The following is a 21,944-nucleotide window of genomic DNA, read 5'->3' on the forward strand; positions in this document are numbered from 1 at the left end:
TTGACCCACCTCAGCGAACATCCGCTGTTAATAACATGATATGACCGAAACTAATGGAACTAATAATACGAAATTTGGTCCGAATATTTTATAATAATAAAAATATAATGATATAAATGTGAGAAAATATGTTTATTTAAAAAAAAATTTTTTTGGTCAAGTTGTAGAAAAATCTTATGAGTTCGTGGTGAATATGTATGAATTGATACAGTCGAATAAAACACACTTGTGTGTTAAAACAGTCCTCATGTATACATATTTGTGGAAATATTTGAAAAAAAAATTGAAAATTACATGGAATTTAGCAAACAACTTTTGTCTTAATTACCTGGCCACCACTGTATATGTAGGTGAAAAATAGGTCAAAAATCGAAGTTGTCCTGGTTTTTTCCTCATATCGCAGCCATTTGTGGACCGATTTTGCTGATTTGTAAACTGAATTATTGAAGATTTGGATCCCGAAGATATCTGGGGTCTTCAGAAAATTGATTTCAACAGAGAGACAGACAGACAGACGGACATGGCTTCTATAAGGATCCAGAATATTTAGTCCCCTTAACAAAACAATAGTGTATAATTTTTTTTGCCATTTCAAAATAATTGAGTTTAAAATTTTTGTGTTAGTAGACATCTAGAACAAAAGTAATATTTCAATTGATCTTTTGACCCACTTTGTGGAAGTAGAATTTCACCAAATTTTGACCACATATAGAATCAGTTATGTAGATTCTTATTATGCAATAATCTTATATATAAATAGGCCACACTTTTTTTTGTGGTACACTTTTAAGTATGTTATTGCCCACCAATATTGATGAAACATATATGGTTTTAAAGGTAATTTTCTCTAGATTTGCAGAACATAAAAAGCGTTTAAAAGTGGTCGAATTTCGGCCACCGGGCGATCCTAGTATATATAAATATGTATTTGCTTATACACTATTGTTTTATTGAGGGGACGATATATACTTTATATGGTCGGAAAATTATATTGTGGAAATTACAAACGGAATGACAAACTTATATATACACTTCTCACGAAGGTAAAGTGTATAAAAATAAATGCAGTTTTTTTATTAATCTTTTGTGAATAGATTAATCAATACTAGTCACTCTAAGAGTCACTTGACAGTTCTAAGAGGCCATACATAGAGCGGGAACAAGAAAAAACTTAAACAAACAAATTACTCAAAATAGTTACACATACATATTCATATAGTTTTTTTTTACTAATACATTCTCAGCACTTAGGTTTTTGCCAACTGAGTTAGGTCTTTGACTGGAGAGTTTCCGATCTATGTGTATTTATCTATGACCATATCATAAGATATTATTTTGAAGTGTTTCCAAAATAGTGCAGACTGACAAAACTGTGAACTTTAGGTTAGGAAAAAGGACTAAATTGACTAAAATTCTTGGGAAAGCTACACTTTTTAGCATGAAATTGGTTTGGTGTTGACTAATAAGCAAATGTTCAAAGACATATTGTATATATTAAAAGTATCACTAATTTAAACACAGAATTTTAGAGATTACTATCGAATTCTCTAATTACTATAAAAATAAATTGTTCATTTAAGAATATAAGATTATAAATATGACAGTATCCATTGTTCTCACAGCACGTTTTCCTATTGCTATTTATCTATTGTCATACAAACACGTAGCATCTGAATACTTGCATACATACTAATTAAAATGTATTTATACCCTACACCATCATAGTGGGGAGGGTATATTGGGTTAGTGCTGATGTTTGTAACGTGCCAAAATATTGTCCCAACACCCAAAGTATACCAATCTGCTCACGACCACTTTCTGAGTCGATTAAGCGATGTCCGTCCATGTAAACTTTGTAATCAAACTACATGTCGTAATTTCAAAGATAATTCGACAAAATTTGGTGCAAGCCCCATTGAATTTGGAATTCGCACCACCAAATTTTGTTACGATCGGTCCATAATTAATCATAGCTCCCATATAAGGCCCAATTCCGAAAATCACTTTAAATTACTTAAAAATGTTGGTATTCAAATAAAATTCAACACAAATAAGTTTCATATATACAGAAGACATGCCACCTAATTGTGTGGCGATTGCATCATAATAAGTCGTAGCTCCCATATAAATTTAAAAAAAAAGTTTATAATCATATTCTCGGTATAGGGTATCATATGGTCGGGCTTGACCGACTATACTTTCTTACTTGTTTAACTGTTGTATTCATTGAGTTTAGCCGACAGTTTAAAATTCTCATTTAAATCTACACACTTTTTTTTATTTAAAATTCTATAATTTTGCAAATACTAGTCTCAAAATTAAACACAAAAACCACAATAACAACCACCAAACGCCCGCCATATGGTTAGACAAACGGAGAGACAGACAGCAAATACTTGTGCCATAATTGTCATTAGTGGAAATATGAGCTCATCATCATTATGATCTCTCTATCATGCATATTACGGGCATTTGCGATTACAAAATGCAAAAAATGACAAAAAAAAAACGGCGTAATTACGGTATCATTGGAAGTTGTGTGTGTTTTTTTTTGCATATTTAAATAACATAATGAGTTACTCTTCTTCGTTTTGTTTGTAGTTACAACTGTTTCAGTTGCAGCCACATACACATATTTAATACATGCAACAGAGTTACTGCAATCTCGCAAACTTTACTTTACCCCTAAAGTAAACTTTTTATTGTTCGAAACGACGTACATTTTCCAATCACAATTTAAGAGTAATTTTCCAACAGAAATATTGAAAAGACTTGGTGGGGGGTAAAGGGAGAGAGAGAGAGAAAAAGAACATAACGACATCCTGTCGCAGACAACAGTTATAACAGGAGATACAGTGGTACTAGTGAGACTAAAATTAACTTTAGCCTGCCGATCGTACACCCCCATGGTTTATTTATTAAATACCCTTAATTTTAAGCTATATTTTGATAAAATAATATTTTTACTGCAATTTTTTTTTGTATTACACTTTTAAATACATTGCATTTAATATTGTTTTTATGTTTTCGAAATAAAAAGTGAAGAGATTATTTTCAAACGCGATTTTATACCCTTCACCACCTTCATTTTTCATTCCATAAAGTATATATATTCTGGATCCTTATAGATATCGGAGTCGATTAAGTCATGTCCGTCCGTCTGTCTGTCCGTTTGTCTGATGAAATCGATTTTCTGAAGACCCCAGATATCTTCTGGATCCAAATCTTCAACAATTATGTCATACATGTTTTCGAAAAGTTTGCTATTTAAAATCAGCAAAATCGGTCCACAAATGGCTGAGATATGAGGAAAAATCCAGGACAACTTCGATTTTTGACCTATATCTGGATTACTAAAAGTAGGGTCACACATGACAAATATTTGACGAAAAAGACGTAACCACTAAATAAAATACATTTGAATTCTTTTATTTATTTCAAAAACTCATTTTGCTTAGGATGATTCAAAACAATCTTACAAAACACTTGTAAGAGTAAACACGTCAAACAAATTTGTACTAAAAAAAGTGGTTACGCTTTTTTGAGCAAATATTTGCCATTAATATTAATATAGACAATATGGATATCTAATGGTAGATATTTCAAAGACCATTTCAATGACGTATATACATAAGACCATAGTAAGTTGGACGAATGGAAGAATGGGTCAAAATCGGAAAAAATATTTTTTAACCCGAATTTTTTTTCAAAAAAAGATTTTTTCGCTAAATTTATAAAAAAAATTAAAATTTATAAAAACATTTCGAAAAATTTTTGAAAAAACAACTTTGGAAAAAAAAAATAAATTTTGTTTACCTAAAAATATTTAAAATTTTTATTTTGAAGTATAATTTGGTGAAGGGAATATAAGATTCGGCACTTGGCACTCTTACTTGTTTAAATTTAAAAATTGTTTATGAATAAGGGCTTAAATATTTAAGCTGATAACATTAACATTGAAAGCTCTAGAATTCGTTTTATCCGTTAAGAACAATCATGATGCTACTCGAAAGATGGCGCTGTGTATAAATAGCGGCAGAGGTTGCAGTCGTTAGTCAGTTTATGATAGACGCTGTTAGAAGTAATATCAACTGTATTACCAGTGTATAGTTCTGTGGTCGTTTGTAAAAACTAGGTAACTCCATATTTGAAAACACGAGAAAAACACACTTAACGTTTTAAACATAACAGGGATCGCCTGGTGGTCAAAATTCGACCACTAATAACGAAAATATACCCAGCGGGAAAAAATGATTGGACTTCAGTTTGTAGGCCTTCTAAAAGGCATACTTACACATTCTAAAAGATCCGATACTCATTCCACACTGCCTGCTCTTAGAAGGTGTTCAAGAAGGCCTATGAATCCCCTTCTAATAACAAGTGGTTAAATAAAAATAGTCCACATCAAAAAATAAAATACTCTGCATCTCTTTGATTAACTCTCTTTACAAAATTTACAACAATAAATTGCTTGATGTGGCTTCTTATTTATTTTTGTTGCTTTTAAGTATGTAATCAGAAATTATCATGTTTCAAAAAATTAAACAAACAACTTCATTTTAATTCTTATTTTTATTTTAGATCTTCTAATAAGTCTTCCATTGTAGACGTTCTATAAAACTTGAAAATGCACGACTTTGATGCCTTATTCTAATGCTGTTTTCTCTTTTAGGTACTTTATTAGGCCTCTCATGTAGCCTTTCCATAAGACTTTGCAGGCTTTGCAGTAGTCCTACCTTTCTAGGCATTCCATATTACATTCCTCTACAGGCCTTTTATTATATCAGTAATAACAGGTTTTTGTACAGACATAAGACCATATAGCAGCCCTGCGAATAGCCCTTCCAAAGTAGACCTACTAATAGCCCTTCCAAAGTAGACCTTCTAATAGCTCTTCCCAATTAGGCCTTCTAGAAGCCCTTGCAAAGTAGGCCTTCTAGTAGCCCTTCCTAAGTAGGCCTTCTCTCAGCACTCTAATAGCAGCGAGTGTGCAAGGCCTTGGCTCGCAATGACACGCCGTGTAAAATTGAAATGATTTTGCAATGCGGCAAAAGAAGGCCTTTAGGAAGGTCTGCAAAAGAAGGCCTTTAGGAAGGCCTCTTTACCGCATCTTTTTCCCGCTGGGTACAGTTACTTTTGAGTATACACAAACATATTTTTCACGTTTGTGTACAAATACACGTGTATTTAGATGTGTATATGTTGTTGTCGTTTTTCAAGCAAATTTAAAACGCTTTTTACCACTTTTATGAAAAGATTCTTAAAAAAAATATATATTGTGCACATCTAGAGAAAATAACCTTTTAAACCATATATGTTTCATCAATATCGGTGGACAATAACATACTTAAAAGTGTACCACAAAAAAACGTGTGGCCTATTTATATATAAGAATTATTTAATATGAATTTATGTTATACTAGCTGACCCGGTGCGCTTCGCCACCCCAATTAGAAGAAAGAAATAGTACTATCAAGTCTCACTTTGTGAATCTAATTGTAAATGTCTAATTTCATATTTCTGGGTCCATTATTATAGAACATGCAAAATGTGTTTCTAATTTTAAATTTTTAGGTTTATTATTATAAAATATTCAAAAAGTACCATATCAATAAGGAAATAGTACCATTGATTATCACTTTTAAATTCGCATTCACTAATCCATAACCCGTCAAGTTTGAATTTTAGATTTGTATATCATTTCCTATATTATCAACTAATTTTGTTTCTATAATACTTAAGATTTAATAAATTACCACAAAACCGAAACCGATCGGTTTTTAATTTTTTAAAACCGAAACCGCGGTTTTGAAATTCTACGATTTTTTGGAAACTCTAGGTTCATTATTATAGGAAATTAAAAAAAGTACTATTAGAATATATAAAAAGTACCAAAAATTCCCCACTTGTGGTTTCCCACTCACTCGGGTCCATATAAGCTTAATTTCATGGCTTTAGGTTCATTGGTGTAGAAATTACAAAAAGTACCATTCGAATAAAGAAAAAGTACCAAAAAGTCTCCCCTAGAATTCTAAATCACTTAGAACCATGTATGCTTAATTTCATGTTTTTAAGTCCATTGCTATAGACAATTAAAAAAAAGTTAGAATTAGAATAAACAAAAGGTACCACGAGGTATCCGCTTGAATTTTCAATCACTTAGGACCATATACGCTTAATTTCATATTTCTAGGTCCATTATATTATAGAAAATTCAAAAAGTACCATTAGAATATAGAAAAAGTACCAAAAAGCACCCACTTGTAGTTGCTCACCCACTCGGGTCCGTATAACCTTTATTTAATGTTTCTAGGTTCATTGGTGAAGAAATTACAAAAAGTACCATTTGAATAAAGAAAAAGTACCAAAAAGTCTCCCCCTAGACTTCTCACTCACTTAGGACCATATATGTTTAATTTCGTGTTTCTAAGTCCATTGTTATAGAAAATTCAAAAAAGTACTATTATAATATAGAAAAAGTACTAAAAAGTATACACTTGTGGTTTTCCAGTTCATATAAGCTTTATTTCATGATTCTAGGTTCATTGGTGAATAAATTACAAAAAGTACCATTCGAATAAAGAAAAAGTACCAAAAAGTCGCCCCTAGAATTCTAACTCACTTAGGACCATGTATGCTTAATTTCATGTTTTTAAGTCCATTGCTATAGAAAATTAAAAAAAGTATCATTAGAATAAACAAAAAGTACCATGAAGTATCCGCTTGAATTTTCAATCACTTAGGACCATATACGCTTAATTTCATATTTCTAGGTCTATTATATTATAGAAAATTCAAAAAGTACCATTAGAATATAGAAAAAGTACCAAAAAGCACCCACTTGTAGTTTCCCACTCACTCGGTTATTATTTCATGTTTCTAGGTTCATTGGTGAAGAAATTACAAAAAGTACCAATCGAATAAAGAAAAAGTACCACAAAGTCTCCCCATAGAATTCTCACTTACTTAGGACCATATATGCTTAATTTCATGTTTCTAAGTTCATTGTTATAGAAAATTCAAAAAAGTACTATTAGAATAAACAAAAAGTACCAAAAAGTCTCCCCCTAGAATTCTCACTCACTTAGGACCATATATGCTTAACTTCATATTTCTCTGTCCATTATCACAGAAAATTCAAAAAGTACCATTAGAATATAGAAAAAGTACCAAAAAGCAGTCACTTGTAGATTCCCACTCACTCCGGTCTTAATTTCATGTTTTTATGATTTTTCATGATTCTAGGTTCATTGGTGAAGAAATTACAAAAAGTACAATTCGAATAAAGAAAAAGTACCAAAAAGTCTCCTCCTAGAATTCTCACTTACTTATGACCATATATGCTTAATTTCATGTCTCTAAGTCCATTGTTAAAGAAAATTCAAAAAAGTACCATTAGAATATAGAAAAAGTACCAAAAAGCCCACACTTGTGGTTTCCCACTCACTCGGTTCCATATAAGCTTTATTTCATGTTTCTAGGTTCATTGGTGAAAAAATTACAAAAAGTACCAATCGAATAAAGAAAAAGTACCAAAAAGTCTCCCCCTAGAATTATCACTTACTTAGGACCATATATGCTTAATTTCATGTTTCTAAGTCCATAGTTATAGAAAATTCAAAAAGTACCATTAGAATAAAGAAAAAGTACCAAAAAGTCTCCCCCTAGAATTCTCACTCACTTATGACCATATATGCTTAATTTCATGTTTCTAAGTCCATAGTTATAGAAAATTCAAAAAAGTACCATTAGAATATAGAAAAAGTACCAAAAAGCCCACACTTGTGGTTTCCCACTCACTCGGTTTATATATAAGCTTTATTTCATGTTTCTAGGTTCATTGGTGAAGAAATTACAAAAAGTACCATTCCAATAAAGAAAAAGTACCAAAAAGTCTCCCCCTAGAATTCTCACTCACTTAGGACCATATATGTTTAATTTCATGTTTCTAAGTTCATTATTATAGAAATTTCAAAAAAGTACCATTAGAAGAACAAAAAAGTACCTATAGTACAGTTCACACATTTTGGTACCTAAATATTATCCCCTATTCCTAACACTAACTTCACTCAAATACATATCAGCTAACTTTAATGTCGATAACTGAAATAATTTAAAATGTTAAAAAAGTACCATTAGGAGAAAAGTACCAATTTCCCTTTTCTTACTTGAACACCCCTCAAGTTTGAAATTTAAAAATATTCCATTTTGCAAAAATTGTTTATGCTACAGGCATGTATCAAAATATTAAAATCTGTGGTAATGTGCCCAAGAACAAATATGTTTTAAAAAAGTACCAAACTGTTTACCCGGATTTGGCCCAATATACACCTTGGTACTCGAGTTCCAAATAACACCCTGTTAGTTAATTTTTGTATGAATCCAGGAACCAACGTTAAAAAAATTATCAAAATTGACTTAATAATTTCAAATATAATGTATTTTCTCGATTTTATCCCCTTTTTGGTACCTTTTTTATCCCCATTGAGGTGGTACAATTTCATTCAAATAAATTTCTGTAACGTGGTGGGAGCTCATAATAAAATATTCGTATGTCTATGTCAAATTATTGAAAAACATATTTTATGAAAAAGTACCAAAAATTAACACAATTTTTATCCCTTAAGGGTTCGAATTTCCAAAAAGTACCAAACTTATATTTTTTATTTTTTGTTAATTAAAGAATACGATTTAAAATTTGTTTCTATGTTTATTGGTTTAAAAGATACATAGGGTGCAAAAAAAGTACCAAAATACAGTTTTTACCCGTTTTCTCCCCTAAAAGTTTCGAATTTCCAAAAAGTACGAAACACCTGTCAGCTTATTTTTTAAATGGAGTAACATGCTATTTTAAGGTTTTTTGTATCTTTATTAGTTTTGAAGATATAAGGTTACCGAATTTACCCGTTTTTACCCTTTTTTACCCCCTAAACGTTCGAATTTCCAAAAATCCCTTCTTATCGGATCGTTTTGGGGAGGGAGGAACCCACAGTTAAAATTTCGTGATTCTAGCTTCAGCCGTTTGGGCTGTGCGATGATGAATCAGTCAGTCAGTCAGTCAGTCAGTCAGTAACGTTACTCTTTTATATATATAGATTATATTTTTAAAGATTTCTCGTTCAATTGAACTCATTTTTATACCCTTCACCATGAGTGGCAAGGGTATATATAAGTTTGTCATTCCGTTTGTAATTTCTACATTTTCATTTGCGACCCCACAAAGTATATATATTGTGAATCGTTATAGAAAGCGGAGTCGATATAACCATGTCCGTCTGTGTGTTGAAATCAACTTTCTGAAGCCCCCAAATAACTTACATACACGAATGATACATCAATATCTCCGAAATTCTTCCGGCTCGGTTGCTATTTAAAATCGAGAAAATCGGTCCACAAATGGCTGAGATATAAGGAAAAAACCAGGACAACCTCGATTTTTGACCTATTTTTGACCCATATCTGGATTACTAAATCATTAATATAGACAATATGAATATCTAATGATAGATATTTCAAAGACCTGTGCAACGACGTATATAAGACCATAGTAAGTTGGACCTACAATGGGTCAAAATCGGAAAAAATATTTTTTAACCCGAATTTTTTTTTTCACCAAAATTTTTTTTCAAAAAAAAAATTTTTTAAATTAAAAAAAAAAAATTAAAATTTAAAATAACTATTTCGAAAAAAAACTAAATTTTGTTTACCTAAAAATATTTAAAATTTTTATTTTTAAGTATAATTTGGTGAAGGGTATATAAGATTCGGCACAGCCGAATATAGCGCTCTTACTTGTTGGATATTAAAATCGATTTTTCAATTTATTTTGATATTTTATAGAATTAAAGCAACTTTGGAAATCATTTGTGAAAAAACATTAGCACTTGACCTTTTATTCTTATATACGTTTCAAAAATTTCGACCCAAAGATTTTGTGACCCGAATTTGTTCTCTTAATTCGCTCTTTCTCTATTAGTTTTCAAAACAATGTCGCTTTAAACTTCTAATTTTTCTGTTTTTTAAGAAACTATGGATTTACATTGTTTTTTCAAAAAATGCATGGAGTTAAAAAGTTTTTACATGAAAATAACTTTTAAATGAGAAAATATATCAAAATTTCGATCTGACAGAGTGATGGTAAATGAAATGCACTTTCTATTTTTGGTGTTAAGTCAATTTTCTCAAAATGTGGTGTTAACTAGTTTTTTCAAAGTATCCGGTTTATTTAAATTAAATAAACCACCGTTTTTTTGGGTATGGTATAATTTTACTGTCCATCTTAGTAACCATTAGTAACATTAAAAGGGCCAAATCGCTCAGAACTGTTAGATTATTGACCAGATTAGACGTTTAAAATCAATACAGGACCACTTTACAATTGTGACCACTGTGCCAAAGGAATAGGGTTAAATGACAAAAACCATAACTGAGTACAAAAATATGCATTTAAATTAAATAATTGTTGCTTTTAGAGCGGAAATCCATAGAAATGTTAAACAAAATAACATACACATAAAATTTATATTATTCAAATATTAAATGGAATATTTTAATAATTTATTTTCTTTCTTTTCTTTAATTTAATTTCTTACAGTTAATTTTCCACAAATTAAAAAAATTTACTCATGTGGAACAACATTGTTGGCATATGGACCCACATGCCTTGTATTAATAATAAATTGATTTAATCCAATTTAAACAAAAATATAAAAAAAAACTACTTAAAATTAAAATACCAACAACATCATTGACGTTGTCAGCATCTCAACAATATTTGCAGTGGCAGCATCAGCAACTACAACCACGAGTACACTCAAAAATATAGCCAGCCACAGAAAGATACGAATAGATAAATTCAATAATTATTTTGATAATGTGAATGAACTTTATATATGTTTGTCATAAAAAAAATATAAGAATTACACACCCAGCATCATCATCAGCATAGTCCAAGCATGGTCGTTGGTCTATTGAGGCAGTGGCTATAAAAAAAACTCATGCTATCCAACCAAAAAAAATTACAAAAACAATCCCTTTATCACCAGCAACAACAAAACGGCAACAACAACTACAACAATACTTACTAAAAAATTTAAACATCACAAGAGAAGAGGTTTTTATCTTTTAATTACTATTGTGGCACAATTTTAAAATTTTTTCATCATCTCAATCAGTTGAATAGCCATCTCTCTTTCTCTCTACTAAGCAAAAGTTCATTGGCGCTGGCCCATAGATTACAATTGAATTTGATGTCATATTGAGAATTAAAATAATAATTAAGAAATTGCAATAATACAAAGAAACAATAAAAACATTTGACAAGTACCCTTTATTCACAAAATAAATTGAAGTTGCTGTCTTAATTAAATCGACTTCATAACAATAGAGTTGTAAACATAAATTTATTTACTGCTGCACTCCCAGCATAGAGCAGTGAGTGAGAGTGCGTTAGAGGGAGCATCAGCATCGCGATGCCATCTTTAAGACAAAAGGTCACCACCTATTTTCGTCAATTGAGTTTTATAGCTGAACCTCGTGATGGTCCCAAGAGTCCGCGTAAAACAGATGAAGATGGAAATTTTATAATCAAATATTTAGAGGGGTAAGTGTCAATTTATGAAATCATTTATTTAATGCTTAATATGATAATGGTTAACAACAATGTGCGAGGATGGTGGAATAAGTTAAATGTAAACTAAAGAGTATTATTTACATTACATGCTGGTTCTGATTGCTTGTGTCTTGAAAATATTAAATCATATTTATCACAGATTACACAGATGTGAATCAGCTGGCTCCAGTAATATGGCAATAGAAACAAACAAAAGAAAATGTCAAAATGGTTGTGGTTTGGAAAGAGGGACAAATATATGTATATAGATTACTAGAGTATTTTGCCCTGTTCTTGTTTTATCTTTACTGAAACTGAAAGGGTTTCTAGTCCTTTGTCCAATTGATTCAGAACATTACTGGTGTTTGAATTCCTTCTCGTCCTAAGGATGATTGAATTATATTATTAACGAAACTAAGGAGAAAGAAACCTTTTGGAGGTCTCAGACAGTCAAAACAGTTCTATCCGAACCCAATATCCCCTAGTCGGGATTGTATATATGTGAACTTGTTCCAAAACAATTGTTTCGTGATGTATGGCTTATCATATCAATCTGGAAGTTTTCGCCATTGTTGGAAGGCAGCCAACCTCCAACCAGTCCCCAAAAAAGGCGACCGCACCGACCGGATAATTATCGCTAATCGAAATGTGTTCTGCGCTCTGTCATCAATTATTTAAAATCGAATAGAACAGTTGTGTCAATTAATATGCAGCATGAGGGAGAATAATGTAGTCGCCAAGGACATCTCTAAACCATTTAAATGGGCGTGGCATGATACACTAGTTTCAAAACTAATTTCGTTTGGTTTATTTGTTCAATTTCAAGTTTCCTTCGTGTACGTACTATAATGGTAGTAATAGATGAATTTTCTTCGAAGAAGTTTATATTGAGCTCTCCAGGGCTCTGGGTGTGTCCATACTTTTTTAATTTTCTTTTGACAATCACTTCAAATCCAATTAATTCTTTCGCAGATTACTGTAATATAGACTCTGAAAAATGAATATGAATAAGATGGAATGAAGTGAATTAATTTAATTTTAACGCGTTTAAAACTAAGTCTTGCCTATTGACACACAAATGACTACACCATTTTTCATTGAAATTGAGAACATTATACATGATATTTAGAAAATTCCAAATGAAATTGAGAATTTCCATTTTAAATTGAGAAAATTCCAAATGAAATTGAGAATTTCCATTTCAAATTGAGAAAATTCCAATTGAAATTGAGAATTTCCATTTTAAATTGAGAAAATTCCAAATTAAATTGAGAATTTCCATTTCAAATTGAGAAAATTCAAAATGAAATTGGGAAAATTCTAATTGAAATTAAGTAAATTCCAAATGAAATTGAGAAAATTTAATTTAATATAAATTAAACAAAAAACTTATGTACACAGTCTTATTGACCAACAGGCATATCTTGTAATTCCAAAGCGCTTTGGTGGAAAGATGTTGTATAGCTTTACTTCAATCTCCAGTACATAGTTATATAGGTCTTGGAATCGTTAATTAATTCTTGAAGATATAAAATCCTCTGCTCTCCTACATTTGGAGGATTTACGGTTGGTATATTCATCTTTGACTTCACATAGGGACTCAATGGTTAAAGTGTTGCTGGAGAGTTGTCGAAAATTTCATATAAACGACTGTGGCAAGGGGTATTGTCACATACCAAAACGAGTTCAGATAACTGATTACCCAACTCTTGCTATCAACACTTTTGACCCATTCGTTTGCGCTTTCGGCAGTGAACGAACCTCTGCCACTATCGGGGATGTCGGGGCCACGGGAAGTAGGTATCAAAAGAACTGTTCGGGATCCAACACAAGACCAACCATGTTTTCTACGACAAAATAAAGTGAAATAGTTCGCTCTACCCAGACCACCACATCTTTCCACATCTGATATAATCGTTAATTTTGTTCGTTTTAGTTTAAAATAATTTATATAATGTTTCCCAATTTCATTTGGAATTTTCTCAATTTCATTTGGAATTTTCTCAATTTTAATTGGAATTTTCCCAATTTCATTTGTAATTTTCTAAATTTCAATTTGAATTTCTCAATTTCATTTGGAATTTTCTCAATTTCAAATGGAAATTCTCAATATCAAATGGAAATTCTCAATTTCAAATGGAAATTCTCAATTTCAATTGGAATTTTCTCAATTTAAAATGGAAATTCTCAATTTCATTTGGATGAAAAATGGTGTAGAGGGTTCACCACTATAATGTCTTCGTATGGATGTTGCAGGTTTAGATAACATTTTGATTCTAGTTACGAGAATATAGAGTGACGTTCGTTGGAACAGTCATTTTATTGATGTTGCAAAGGAAACTGTTAGGTGTTTGGGTGCCTTGTATCGTTATGGGACATACTATGAACCAGTGAATTATTTGAATTTTTTAAGATAATGAAAATCATAAAATCCATCCACGACACATTATAGGGAAAACTATTTGTTTGTCAAACTATACGTTTATGGTAGATACTTCCCGCCAATGTTTTCCCGCAGGAAGCATTGTTGGAGTTGCTGTTCCCTGTAGCTAGGATTTTTGCCAAATGCGACATTATTATACCCGGGAAAATGTCCATTGACGTTATTGGAACTTCCATCCATGCGTCGTTGTGGATAGAGTCACAGTAACCACGTCTTAACCACAGAATCGTCGAAAAATTACATTGAGCTCTTCTTATATAAAAAGGCGTGTGTACTTCAGAAGTACACTTCCACTCGGAGACCCATAGGATCCATTGTGATACCCCTAAGAAATTTAACTCGATGTGACCTTAAAATGAAAAGAAGAAATAAAATTAGAGAGAGAAAAGAAAAAGTCAGGTACCATAGTAGATTTCCTAGATCATATCTAGCTATATTGCCCAGTTCATCTTTCCCCTATCCACTTTAGCTTGAGACCCTGTAGTCTAGGACAGTTACACAAAATATGTCCCACTGTTTCTAGTTGCTCAATATATTCGCACAACCTACAGAAGTCCTGTGAGCCCATATCCCATTTACCAATGAAGGCTCCAATTGAGCAGTGCCCAGTTATGACCGCTACTAAAGCCTTGAGACTTTTCCTGTATTTTGGTTGCCTTTGCATCCAACTTTGGCTAAATAGCCCTGGACACCCTGTAATCCGTCCTACTACACCAGGATTGTAGTGTCCTGGAAGATTTGACTTCCCCGTCCCGTCGTTAGAAAGTCCTATCGATGCCATTATGTATGGAATATAACATTGTGCTAATGTGTACCGATAACGCCGCCAGCCCAAAATCTACACCAAACAGTGACTTTTTGGGATTCATTTGACGCTCTTGGATCTCATGTGGATTGGTATCGTCCCAAATTCGATAATTTTGTTCGTTGACGTACCCATTCATCCAGAAATGTCCCTCGCCGTAAAATGGAAGAAGCGCGCGGAACGTTGGCCGAGCAGAACATCCATTTTTTTGTATCATTGTACTTTTGACAGATATAGCTTCAACAATATGGCCGCTATCAACTGTCAAAGGTTGCAAGTCTCTCTATTGGAAGACTCTTTATTTGAAATATAAGCGAAAACCACGACTACATCGATTTTTTCACCAACATTTTTCTACCCTTCACCTTCGTGAGAAGGGTATATAAGTTTGTCATTCCGTTTGTAATTTCCACAATATAATTTTCCGACCCTATAAAGTATATATATTCTGGATCCTTATAGATAGCGGAGTCGACTAAGCCATGTCCGTCAGTCTGTCTGTTGAAATCAACTTTCCGAAGCCCTCAAATAATTTACATACACGATTCATACATCACTATCTCCGGAATTCTTCCGGCTCGGTTGCTATTTAAAATCGAGAAAATCGGTCCACAAATGGCTGAGATATAAGGAAAAAACCAGGACAACATCGATTTGTGACCTATTTTTGACACATATCTGGATTACTAAGTCATATCAATATAGACAATATAAATATCTAATGACAGATATTTCAAAGACCTTTGCAACGGCGTATATAAGACCATAGTAAGTTGAACCTACAATGGGTCAAAATCGGAAAAAAATATTTTTTAATCCGAATTTTTTTTTCCTCCAAACGTTTTTTTTTTTGCTAAATATTAAAAAACCAAAAAAAAATTTAAATTCACAAAAAAAAAAACTAAAAAAAAAAAATTCGAAAAAATGAAAAAACCAACTTTGAAAAAAAAAATTTATTTTGTTTACCTAAACATTTTTTTAATATTTCTCTTAAAGTATACTTTGGTGAAGGGATATAAGATTCGGCACAGCCAATCTGCACGATCTGAATTAAATATAGGATAAAGTATTGGCAAATAATAAAATAAAATAATTTTTTCTTAATTACAGCCGAATGGATCGTATTTTCACCACCGGCCCAGATGTCTACAATGGTCAGAATCCTACCGATTTACCAGACTATCAAATTTCCACCTATCCCACAGGACCGAATACAATAACGGCCGCCTGTACGGGTCCCGACGATGGTTTGACTGGTATAAAAAGATCCAAATTGCATTTGAGTGCTAGCTATGCCGACGACATTGATTTCATCGATACAATACAAGAGTCCGATTGTTTCGAGGTGCGCAAAAGTATTAATCCCACCAACAATCGTAATCACAATAGATTTCAACGTTACGGTAGTGGTCGTCGTTTAAGTAATGGAGCCAGCACCAGTACAAACGATCAGAATGCGAATAAAACAAATGGTAGTGGTGGGGTTGGTGGTATGCGTTCGCGTAAAAACTCCAAGACAGGCATAGCAAATCTGGCACAAAATCAAACCAAAGAGGTGAATTTAGGAGGAGGAGTGAAGACACAGCAGAAAAATGAAGAAAATCTAAATAAATCCACGACAATAGTGGTGAGTATGGTGGCTACCAAGTCCACTACAGCCCAAACAGCCACTGCCGCCGATATGAAAACAAACGCTGCCAATGATCAAAATAATAAAAACCTTTTAAATACCAAGACTGAAAGTAACACAACAAATTCTAAGCTAAAGGAAACGGTGGACTCTAAAGCTGATGTGGGTACGGTTAAAATTCTCGAGGGTACTACAGAGCGTTTGCTGCGTGAAGCTGTATCCAATCAATCGTCAGTGGTGGAAGTGGATGATTCTATAGCGGGTGTTAGTAATTGGAAAATGGAATGTGATGCAGCCTATGGCATTTCGGTTTCGCTGTATGAAAATAATATGTTAACCAAAGAACCCATGGGCAATCCCATAGCCGATTGCTATGGCATGGTGGCCAGAGGCAATGCAGCCGCCATGGCTTTAGCTGATGGTGTTAATTGGGGTGATGGTGCTCGTTTGGCAGCACGATCAGCGGTGCATGGTTGTTTGGATTATTTGGATCGTGCCATATTTGGCTTGGCTCATGAGTGCATGGCCACCTCCACACAGGAAGTGTTCATAAGTCTATTGCGCAGTCTCTGGGAAGGTCATGGTTGTATATTGGAAGTTGGTGGTGCTCTTAGTACGTTAACAATAGCAGTGGTTCTACCCTTAGCCAAAGATAGTAGTACTGGCGATCAGAATGGTGTGGAAGAGGGAGAGGTGTGTGAGAAATATGTCGTATGTGCCTGTAATGTTGGAGATTCCTTGGGTTATGTATACTCTAAGAAGCATGGCGTCAGAGAGTTTACTTTGGGTAAATATTTTTTCTACTAAACAAAACATCGTTTTTATGTAATTTTTCCATGCTGGTAACAAATATGTCAAAAAAAAGTGAAAGAAAAATCCCTATAGGTGGGGTTGGTGGCGAATACATTCAAATTTATTTTACATTTGGGAATTGAAATTTCCGTTTTTTCAAGTCGATTGAGCTATGTCTGTATGTCGCACAGTGGGTGATCTGAAAAAAAAGTGGAAATAAATCTGTAACTTCTAAACGAATTGTCCGATTTTAATAAAATTTAAGTTTTGAATTTGGGCTTATAACACCGAGCCACAATGCCCCAAAGTGGGGCAATTCGGGTATATCAAAAATTAAAAATGATGCCAAATTTTTGTTTGCGATTAGCCACATATTATCTCTTATAGTTTACGAGTTATTCGCATTTGAAAAGTAAAATTTTATTTACCTACCTTGGTCTGGTTTTTTGCTAATAACGGATCCAATTCTTTCCCGATTTTCTTGAAATATAACAAGACATGTATTAATAATAGTATGAAAGATATGCATTCAAACTTAAAAAAAATAAAAAAGTCGTTTTTCGCCATTTTTTTTGTTTTTCGAAAAAAGTACTTACATTAATTTTAAATTATACAGAAAATAAGAAAAAGATAAGTAGTGTATTTATATTTTTCTGAAAGACAACATTTCGGGAAATATTATAAAAGCAAAATAATATCAAAATTCATATTATTACGTGGTCCAGAGCCTTCTGAAGTAGCCCTATTATTTTTTACAAATTTCAACTTTAGACAACATTATCTCAAATCGCATAGCTGCTTTCAAAAAATTAAGACCTGTTTTGCATGTCCCAATATGTTCTTCAATATTGTGCAAAGGGATTTCAGCCCCGAGCTTGGTGCCTTCAATAAATCAAAAAATCTAAAAAATCCCAATTTTGGGATTTTTGGAAAGTTTTTTGGGAATTGTGAGATTGTCATTAACAATTCACAAATATATTTTTCACTTTTGGATTTGGATCGAAAGTTTCTATATAAGTGTAAGATTTCATTAAAAACTATTCATAAACAAAACTTTTATTGCATTTTAAAAATTAAAATATTCCAAAAAAATCAGCTATAATATTTTATTCCCATATTTTTGAAAAAAGTCTTCTATAATTTTTTTAATTCTTAAAAATTTTGTACATTTTTGAAAAGAGGACATAATTTCCTATACGTTGATATATAATATGTATATATTTTCTTTTCCCGTAGCATAATTAATGGTCGGTCCGTCTCTCACCTAAACAAGTTTTATATGAACCTAAATCATTCTATGAACTTTTGTGAGGATCGTGGTTTAGAATCTTTTTTTTTGTACGTTTTTTCATATAATGCGTACAAAATGTTATTTATATTTAAAATTTCAGCTCATACCGATCATAAATGGATTTTTGGCGATTTTTTTAAAAAATTTGAGACCCAAGGTGACCAAATTTAAGGGGCTACGAACTGGCCCCCATTATCGCGAGAAAGCTGAATAAACGTAAATCAACTCAAAAACACCTCAGTTCAAACCATGTGAAATTTCGTAACAATATCTCCAATAGTTCACAAGATACCGAATTATTTCCAAAAAGTAAAAGTTTCTAAACCACTGTGGATCGGTCCATATAGCCCCTATATCAGAAAAATATTCTATTGTCACATAGTGATGGTGGGTATACAAGGTTCGGCACAGCCGTATAATATTACTCAATTAGAAGCTCAATTGGATTTTAAAATCATAATTAAAAACACAAAAAATGGAAATATCTCGAAAACTAACCGTACGATTTTAAATTTTTTGCCATATTTGTATTCAGCCTGTCAAAATTATACAATATAAAAATAATGTTTTGCATGAGCAAATTAAATTCCTAAATAATTTTATTTTTATTTCCACTCCCTAGCTTCACATGATATTACCTCCATGCGAGATATGCGCGATGCTTTAGGAGCTTTGGGACCGGCGGACGGCAATAAACCTGAATTGAGCAATCTTACATTGTCCATGACAATTATAGATCGTGGTGATATAGTCTTTTTAACTTCGGATGGTGTTAGTGATAATTTTGATCCGGTGGTGGGTAAGTTTGCCGAAGCTTGGACCCCAGATGTTAAACTCATGCCCACTACCACCTCTCCACCCCAACGTAGTGGCAGTGTTTTGGCTCCAAAGCGGCAAAATAAAAGCGCCTCCGCCATATATGCACGTTTACATGGTTCTTCAAATCCTACAAGTCCGGTGCCACCTGTTAGACCTCCAAGGTCCAAAAAATCCTCATCGCCCGAAAATCCAGCGGCACCTAGTCGACCTAAATACATGAGATCTCATACAGTCATAGAGCCACGAAGACTTTCGGCAGCTGGTACAAATGTGGGCCATACCACCTATAATTACAAGCCCAAAATACCAAAATCTTTAACGGGTCTGCCTCTGGTAACTGGACCCCAAAGACATGCTCTTACGCTACATCGCTTGGAAGATCTGCTGAGTTATGGCATAAACGGTACTTTCTCACCCTGTTCTTCAGCCCGACGCCTGTGCCATTTGCTGATTGATTTTGTGCGCATGATTACCTCGGCGAGACGCAAGACTCTGGAGCAAAGGGAATTATTTTACAAATTATCTACTGGACCTGATGGTATTAAGCGGGAAGTGGAATTGAATCGCATGCAACATAGAGCAGCCCGTAAACGTGTTATAGATAGTGCTGCTTTTGTGGCTTTACCGGGTAAACTAGATCATGCCACAGTGGTGGCCTATACAGTGGGTAGTGGTGCTCGAGGACATTGCAAAAGCAATCAGCACACTCCTCAAATTTCCCTAACAACCGAAAGACAATTGTCCAACGATGATGCCACTTTACAATCAAAAGAATTTCAGGAAACAAATTTTTGAATTTAAATCAAACCCTCCAAAATTTAAAAAAAAAGACAAATTGAATCGACAGGATTTGAAATCTCAAAAGGAGAGTTATTGTATTGAATCATAACTTGCAACATTTAAAAGGGAAACCCGAAACCCTTATAATTTTAAGTATTTCATTTAAGGTTTCCCTTACCCAGTTGTTAAACTCTATTTATTGCTAATACTTCATACATATTTTGAAAAGAAAATTTTTGTGCTTTATTATAATATTTTGTTTTTATACTTACATAATTAAGAGCTTTTTTTTTAAAAAAAAAAAAACTGTCTTATTTTTGAGTTCATTAATAATTGCATTTTGCAAAAACCAACTTACTTTAAAAAATATGCCTCAAATTTTATAAAACAAACAAGTAATAAGAACGAAAAGACAAGAAATCAACCTAAAAATATATACCAAATAGTTTACAAGAGAATATTTAATATTACAATTATAAAATAAAATACATTACATTACATTAAATACGTAAAATTATTATTGTAATTAGATTGTTTTACAAAATGTTTAACATGCTAAAGAACTAAATCTTATGGTCTGAAATCTGGAGCTGTAGAAATCTAATATGGATTATGTGCAAATGCAAATTTATTATTTTTAAGCATAACATACATACATTTAAAAATAATTAAAAACATACATACATTTATAAATTGAAAGGAAAGATATTGAAATATTTTAATAAATCCAAAGTCATTTCATAAATGCTTTTAAATGTTTAAGGTGTTTTTTCTTTTTATTATTCGAATTGTTAGAAGGTATGTACATTAGGGTGGCACTTATTTTGCACTTTTGTTCTTTGTCATCTAAGAACAATATGGAGAAAATTTAAGCAAAATCAGATAACGTTTAAAGCATAGAATAAACAAATAGAACGGAAGGAAAAAAAAATGTCACGGTTCACAATATAATCGCTATTACGTCAGTCTGGCAAATCATCATGAATAGATTGACGCTTGAACAACGCTACCAAATTATCCAAATTTACTTTCAAAATCAGTTATCGATTCGTGCAACTTATAAAAGACTGTTTTATCGCAAAATTGTGTGCAGCGATGAGACTAATTTTTGGCTTAACGAGATCAATCCACAACATACCCAACAGACTATATTCCATCCACAAAAATACGCTCTTTAATGCCGTTTACACGTTGCACAGTGGGGGAAAGGAAAAAAAGTGGAAATAAATCTGTAACTTCTAAACCGATATACCGATTTTACACCAGGAGGTTTATGTGAGTTTATGTATTGAATTTGGATTTTAAACACTAAGGTAGGTATCTCGCAGCCTCAAGGCCCCAAAGTGGGGTATCTCGGAAATATCACAAATTAAAAATTATGCTTAATCTTTGTTCTCGATCCTATTTGTAACAAATTTATAAGTATTAGAAAAAAAAATTATTTCAAAATCGATACTAAGTCCATTTAAATTAAAAAAAAAATTAAAAAGTATTTTTTCGGAAGAAAAGTAATTACGTTAATGTTTAAGGTATTTATAGACGGCAATACTGAGTATTAACACTTTTCAAATTTAAAATATTATTGAAATCTTACGGTGTGTCAACAAATCGTTTCGAAAAATATATTTCTTGTTTACACCATGCTACAATAATTGTAGAAGGTAGAATCACTAGGGGGAGTTTTCAATATTTAGCCCTATAACGTCAAACTTTTATTTTGATTTTTTTTATATTTTCTTTTGTTTGACGTTACAAGAATTGTATAATTGAGAA

At 32.5% G+C, this 21,944-nt stretch overlaps 1 protein-coding gene across 1 annotated transcript in view; it reads left to right on the top strand.

Moving 5' to 3' along the window:
* Positions 1 to 20,933, top strand: part of LOC135957424 (PP2C-like domain-containing protein CG9801) — an 80,054-nt gene extending 59,121 nt beyond the window's left edge. Inside the window, exons 3-5 of the mRNA XM_065508167.1 lie at positions 10,595 to 11,602; positions 15,970 to 17,276; positions 19,195 to 20,933. Of these exons, the coding sequence (XP_065364239.1) occupies positions 11,472 to 11,602; positions 15,970 to 17,276; positions 19,195 to 20,186 (2,430 nt within the window). The 5' untranslated portion in view covers positions 10,595 to 11,471 and the 3' untranslated portion in view covers positions 20,187 to 20,933. The remainder of the gene's footprint in view (positions 1 to 10,594; positions 11,603 to 15,969; positions 17,277 to 19,194) is intronic.
* The last annotated feature ends 1,011 nt before the right edge of the window (positions 20,934 to 21,944 follow it).

This window comes from Calliphora vicina, chromosome 1 (genome assembly GCF_958450345.1).
Source record: "Calliphora vicina chromosome 1, idCalVici1.1, whole genome shotgun sequence".
In the NCBI taxonomy this organism is placed as follows: Eukaryota; Metazoa; Arthropoda; class Insecta; order Diptera; family Calliphoridae; genus Calliphora; species Calliphora vicina.